The 6,937-nt window shown below is 46.3% G+C and overlaps 2 gene segments (V, D, J or C); both read right to left on the bottom strand.

The window, feature by feature from the left end:
- Positions 1-963: 963 nt before the first annotated feature.
- Positions 964-1,874, bottom strand: LOC102483322 (T cell receptor beta variable 5-5-like). The segment is given in 2 exon segments: positions 964-1,325; positions 1,453-1,874. Coding segments are annotated over 2 exon segments (432 nt in total).
- A 2,709-nt stretch (positions 1,875-4,583) lies between these two features.
- Positions 4,584-5,168, bottom strand: LOC102482904 (T cell receptor beta variable 5-5-like). The segment is given in 2 exon segments: positions 4,584-4,987; positions 5,102-5,168. Coding segments are annotated over 2 exon segments (453 nt in total).
- Positions 5,169-6,937: the final 1,769 nt, after the last annotated feature.

The raw sequence follows: 6,937 nt of genomic DNA, 5'->3' as shown, positions 1-6,937 counted from the left end.
GGAATTTCTGTCAATGGACACAAATTTTAAATAAGCAAGAGAAATAAATCCTAGAGATTTCATATACAAGACTGTTGCTGTAGATTACAATACTGCACAGTAGTTTATCTGATAAAGGGGGATTCCATGTTAGTAGTTCTTGACACAACTTTTAAAATAAGCTAGCAAAAGGAGGCTGGGGAGCCAAAGCAGAAAGAGAAGGCAAAAAAATTTTCATAAGTCATGCTTCAAAATCTGAGTAAATTACTTGAATAAGAAAGAAAGGTAAACCTTAAAACTCTAAAAGGCAAGTAACAAGTTTTTTTTTTCATTTAAATTTTTTTCCTCATTTTTATTTTTGATTCTTTCTTCTTTTTCCTTTTCTATTTCATGAGATACAATACCATGTACAATGTAAGGAACCCCCAAGTGTTTATTGAATAGCAGAAGAAGAGAAATCAGGAAGTGAGCAACAATTACTGATGCTCCTCTCTCCCTTGGTGGATTGCATCCCATGAAGGCCTTCGGCGCTTTCCCCAAAAGCCGCATCCTTTGGTGAAGCTGGGAATCTTCACTCTGCAATCAGCCATCACACCACTGCTACGGTGAGTGAAGGTCAGTGGGTGAGCCGTGCCTTGAAGTCGTAAGTTCCCTGGACTTGACCGGGAAGGGGTTCTGATAGTCACATAGGATGTGTGACCTTCCGATCCTCAAAACAGGGACCTGGAAAGCAGAAGACAGAAAAGGGGACAAAACTAAGAATGGTGGTTGGGATACACAGGTGTTATAGAAACCTGGGCAGCTAGTGGTTAAATATGAGATCCAAGATGATTGCCTTCCCTCAGATACACAAACAGATTAAATAATACAAGTCTTACATGACTTCTTCAAGCATGAAAACAGATCACATATGTGAGCATAAAGAACATCTGGGAAGACTGGTCTCTCTCCAGGGCCTCAGCCAGCTGACTGGCAGTGCCACCCTCAGGGCCACTTCCTGAGTGGGGCAGGATCGTTTTTGCACAGCAGGCTGACGACCAAGCAGGGCTGTGCCAAGCTGCTGGCACAGAGGTACAAGGCTGAGTCTCCTACAGTCAAGGAGCTCAGGTTCAGCTCCGAGCTGTAGTTGCTGAACTGCCGTGCTGAGAATCGATCCGGGATGTTCCCTTTTTCTCCTTCCTCTTCGTTGTAATATTGAATGAGGAACTGGGGGCCCTGGTCTGAAACCTGTTGGTACCAGTACACAGAAGTGTGTCCAGACACAGGGGAACATCTCAGTGTCCCTTGTTGTCCTCGTGCTTTGATCAGGTGTTTGGGCATTTGAGTGACTTCAGAAGCAGCCAGGCCTGTGGGTCAGAGGGCAGAAGCTAAAGATGGAGCATAGGAGGGTGTCCCCTGCTGCAGCCTTTAAGCCACTTAATGCTTCAGGGATGCAAAGGCAGATCAGAGACCCCCAAATGTGCCAGAACTCACCTGATCGCAAGAGATAAAGGGCCACACAGCAGAGAAGCCTGAATCTCATGGTAGTTAGAAACCTAGGCATCCCCTAGCTCTGCATAGGTCTCCAGGGCTGAGCTTCTCAGGTTGGGTAGTTGACTCCTAACAAAGTCATGAGCCTGAAGTGTCATTATGCCATTACTCCCTCTACAGGCTGCCAGGCCCACCTTACCCTAGCAGGACCGAGCTCTGACACTTCCTGTTCAGCCTCTCAACGAAAGAAGGTGGAGTTGCGTTCAGCACAGGGCCCACATGCCAACCACATACCATTTTCTCAGGCTCTAGTTCCACCTCCAGCCACCCCTGGCTGCTGCCCTGACACTTCCCCAGGTTTTCTGCCCTAGTCCCTTCCTGTCTATTGCCCTGGCAAATGCAGAGATTACTCTTGGTGCGTTCTGAGGCCTGAGGCACCCCAACCCTTTCCTTCCCATCAAGAGTCTAACTCTACTCATCCTGGGACCCACCCTGAATTCAAATCACCGGCTGGACTAAAGCAAGCAGCCAAGGCTTCCTAGGCCTTAGGCTCCTGGACTACCTTCCCAAACCCTCCTCATGGCTCCAGGCAGCATGAGGAGCCACAGTGCCCCCTAGCGGGCAGTGGTCATGGATTCAAACATCCGCAGTGCTAAAGTATGTCTAAAACTGTCACACAGATCCCCCCACTCCGACACCTGCCTCCTGTACACCCCGACCCCTCGCACACACCCATTTCACTGCTTCTGCAGCCTGATAGTTTTAGGATTGATCTTCAAATCCACCCTTAGTTGGTAAAGACAAAAAGATGTATGAAACAGCATTTTGACTAAAAAGAAAAACAAACAAAAACTGCTACACCGTGGTGACCGGTGTGAGAAGATGGACGAGATCAGTCAGTGCCGCGGCCATAGAATTCAATGACCTCAAACAGCTCCAGCCTGGAGTCGGGTACTCCATAGCTCCTCTAGGTTAATCAGACCCATAGCTCCTCATAGTTTGTACTTAAATTAATTAGTGCCCATGTTTATAAAAAGGGTTTCCAGATTTTACATATTTACTTCTGAAATCTTGATGTAATTAGGGTAGGTTCAGTTGGATCTGTCACTTGTGGGTGGAAGGGCCTGTGAGCTCTAACCAGTGATCATCACCTATCAACAAATGTCACCAGAGAGAGACAATTTCTGTGTGGGCACGTCTCTACAAGAAAGCACACGTGTACATATGTGCACACACATGCACACACGGTATCTTTTAATTGCCAAGAATGATACATATCTATGACAAACTTACCAAAGCCAATTTTTCAGTTTTTCAAGTTCATTCTAAGAAGCACTCTTGTTGATGTTTCCAGTCTCATCAAAGTCTCTAAACATATGGTTCTGGGGCCCAGCAAGTGGCATAATTGTTAAGGTGCTGGACTCCCACATGGCAGATGGTGGTTCTAGTCTCTGACCCAAGGGCTGGAAATTCACGACAGGTGTGCATGTCCAAAATCCAGATAGGAGAAGTGATTACAGCATGGTCATCCCTCCTGGGGGTTGCATTTTCACCTTCTGTTTTTCTGTCTCTCTCAGTCTTTCTGGGAGCACTCATGCCCAATGGCAAAAAATCTCAAAAAAAAAATACATATACACATACGGTTCAGGAAAAGTGTGGTTGTGGTAAATGTATTTTTATATATCCTAAGACTGGACAAATATTGCGACAAAATAATTTTTTTGTTGTTCCAGAAGAGCACTGGCAAATTCCAGCTTTAGCTATAGCTAGGGTACATTGCACTAGTCATCAATTCTGACTATGGGAGCACAACTGCTCAAAATATTGGACACTTTGTGTGCAATACCGAGACTATCGTAGCTATCCATTACATTTCAGGTAAGAGAAGTGAGCCCCTTGTAAAGGAAAAACAGTGATTAATAATATTCCAAGATTCTGTGTAGATGGCCATTAACTTAAAGAGTACCAAGTATGTACTTTGCTTTTCTATGACAGTGCATTTCAGTGCTAGGAGGAGTCAGAGTAAGGAAAAAGGGAGCCAGCCACAGCAGCATGGAGGGCAGGCACGCAATGCTCCATGATGCTGAAGCCACATGGGAAGGGCCTGGGTTCACATCTCAAGGTCTCCCTGCATAGTTCATGATCCTGGCTGGATGAAGCTGGGAGTGGATCATGGTATAAAAACTCTGTCGGAGTTTCCACTCTCTCAATAAATAAATGAAGTTTTTTTAAGAAGAAAAGAGGAAAGTTTATATGAGCTGGTCTTTGATAGATGAGGAGAGCCTGGTTGTGTCTGGTGACCAGGAGCAGCCTTCCAGCCTGGGAGCATGCAAACACAGACAGAGATGTAAGAGCCGCTGATGGGAACCACTGGGAAGAGCATTTGCTTTCGAAGGAACTGGGATCTGGGTGGGAAGTGTTGGAAAGATATCCCAGGGACACAGCATTTATCCTGGGAAGAGGAGAACCTGTGCTGGTTAGCGACCTGGGTGATGGGACTCCTCTGGTTTTGGAAAGTGCCTGACTGTGCCCTGAGGAATAAGATTGGGACCTGGAGTGAGGAAGGAGGGAGACAGAAATGATGCCAGCGTCCTTGCACTGGGCAACCAGCTACTCAGAGACATCGCTCATGGAGACCTGCCGCTAGATGATGCCAGAGCTCTAAGGCCTTGTCTTATATTTTCTAGATACTGAAAACTTGAAGAGAGAAGAGAGCTTATGCCGCACAGAACACCTTTTACTAACCCGGCAGTGCTATCTCTATTATCAACCATCTTTGATCATGTTCTCTCTCCTTGACCTTCCCCAAATACCAGCAACTTCTCCATCAATTACATAAAGCAAATTCCTGTGATGCTACCATCTCTGCTGTATGATTATAAACAGTCTTGAGTCCAGACTGAAATCTTTTGCTCTGAGGAGAACAATTCTGGATATTAAATTACAAGCATTCCCTTCACCCCTGCAGTACACAATGTGTAGGAAGCGTAGAAAACAGTGGTAGTCAAAAAAAGTCATTCTGGAGTGACCTATTGATGTAGAACGATCCTCTGAAGAGCTATGCCTGGACTTGGCCTGAACCCTGAAAGGCTCAAAAGGACAAAGCTGCACTGTCCAGAAACCCAGAACTATTTTCAAGTGCTCCTGCAGCCCCCAAGTTCTCCCAGCATGTCAGGTCTGAGGTGTTTCCTTGCTGGGGCACAGAGGTTTGCGCACAGAACGTCAGTGACTCTGCAGGGCTGTGCCAAGCTGCTAGCACAGAGATACAGGGCTGAGTCCTCCAGCGCCAAGGAGCTCACATTCATCTCAGAGCTGTAGTTACGGAACTGGTGAGCTGAGAACCGACTGGGGAAGTTTCCCTTTGCTCTCTCTTCTTCTCTGTAATATTCAAAGAGGAACTGGGGGCCCTGGCCCAGGATCTGTTGGTACCAAGACACACTCTCATGCCCAGAAATAGGGGAACATCTCAGTGTCACTTTCTGTCCTTTTGTTTTGATCAGGTGTCTTGGAGTTTGAGTGACTCCTGCCTCCACAGGGCCTGTGGGAGAAGCAGAAGGAGAATGAGCTCAGGAGAGTGCCTGGGGTCCCAAGGTAGAGTGGAGGATTCAGAAGTCGCTTAACTCAGACCTGGCTCCTTTGTCCCCAGACTCACCTGCTCCCAGGAGACAAAGCATCATGCAGTGGAGGAGCCTGGAGTCCATGGTGCAGCCAGGCAGGCACCTCTGTGCTCAGGGTTTGGTCCTCTTGGGTAGGAACTGAGTTTTGTTCTCTCCTTTCCAGATGAAGAATGGTGCTGGCATGTCACTGCCTCGCTATCATCTCTCTCAGTGCTTCTTGGTGTCTGCTGCTTCCCTTTTCTGCAAAGTAGAATCCACTGTAACTGTGAGGAAGGGAGACAGAGACTGGGGAAAGATCCCAGGAGGGAGCCTTATGGAGCCTCGGTCATGTATTTTCTAGCGGTGGCCCACCTTACCAAGGACTCACCTCTTCCAAGTTGACAAAGAGTCACACGGCAGAGGGTACTGGAGCCTGCGGCAGGTGAGGAAGAGCTGGACAGCTGTCACCTTGTTCAGGGTTCTGGTCCTCTGAGGGCTGGCATTATGGTCATCCCTTTTCTGACTGGATGTTAGGCTGTGATGTCACTGCCATGATGTCATGGTCTCTGAAGGTTCTCATGCACTTTGACTCCCTTGGAAATTCCTGGCTCAGTTGATCCAAGACATCTGTTTTGTTCTGGAAAGTCTTTCACATACATGTAGTCCTGGGTGAGACCTGTGTAGACTGGCTTGTGTTAGACCCCATGTCTATCCCTCAGCTCCTCTGCTTGTCCTTGAGGCAGTTGTTGCTTTGGCCATTAGAGCTCAGGGCTTGCAGGCTGCCCTAGCCCAACCTGCCATGCTTTCCTTTCCTTCAAGTTCAGAGAGACTCCTTCCACTGCACAATGGAAGTCCAAGACCCCTGCATAGACTGACACCTGCAAATTGTAGTACTAGTCACCAAACATTATATGAGTGTAAGCATCCAACAAGGCTGTCCCTTAATCTTCAGATCCCACCCAACATGCTCTGAGTTCTCCCTACTTCATGGCCATTGAAACTCAGTGGCTCCACAGTGCCCCCATGAGGCCGGTTGGAAGTAACCAAGGCTTTCTGCAATTGTTATGGACTGGTTATGTTTGTACAATTTCCAATTTTTTTTGTTTTTTTTTATAGGTTCTTACTATAGGACATGTGAGTTCACCAGAAAGACAGAGAGAGAGAGACAGAGAGACAGAAAGCGAGAAATCACCTCCCAAGGTAGATGACCATGCCACAATCTCTTCTCCTCCATTCCCTTCTCGGATCTTGGGCATGCACACACATGCGCCTGGTGTGAGTTTAAGCCACTGTGTCCAGAACTCATATCACATTCGACTACATGGGAGTCCAGCAACATAGCCATTACACCAACTCCTGGTCCCTACAAATTCCAATGCTGAAATCCAATTCCCATTGCTACTATATTTGGACCAAAGACCTGTATGGAGGTAACTGAGATTAAGTAAGTTCCTATGAGTGGAGCCTCGGTTGATCTCAAAATGTCTGATAAGATTCCTTAGTTGATTTTATGTAACAAATCATCAGAAATATCTATTTCCATTTGTGTGATTTGTGAGTTCTCGTTTGTCAGATTTCTAGGCAAAAATGTGTTCGAATTTGCATTTGCACATAGGAAATGGTAGAAGTGGCTGTCTGAGATTTCAAATGGAATCAAGATAACGAGTCCTACTATATGCTAGGTACTTCTGCTCATTAAGTTTCAGATTCAATCTTGTCAAATGGATCATGAGAGAATACTTTGTAGATTAAAAAAAATAATACAAATAAAAAAGCTAAGCCTACTATGACAAATATTGGCCTCAGGTCTTGACTAGCAAGTATTAGAATCAGATTCAGGCCCAAGTGTCACAGTGCCAAGGAGGAACTCTTTCCTTATACCACCGTCTCCA

The sequence above is a fragment of the Tupaia chinensis genome, unplaced genomic scaffold (genome assembly GCF_000334495.1).
Source record: "Tupaia chinensis unplaced genomic scaffold, TupChi_1.0 Scaffold000140_1, whole genome shotgun sequence".
NCBI lineage: Eukaryota > Metazoa > Chordata > Mammalia > Scandentia > Tupaiidae > Tupaia > Tupaia belangeri.
Note: the sequence above shows the minus strand (reverse complement) of the source record. Positions and strands in the feature narration are given on the sequence as shown.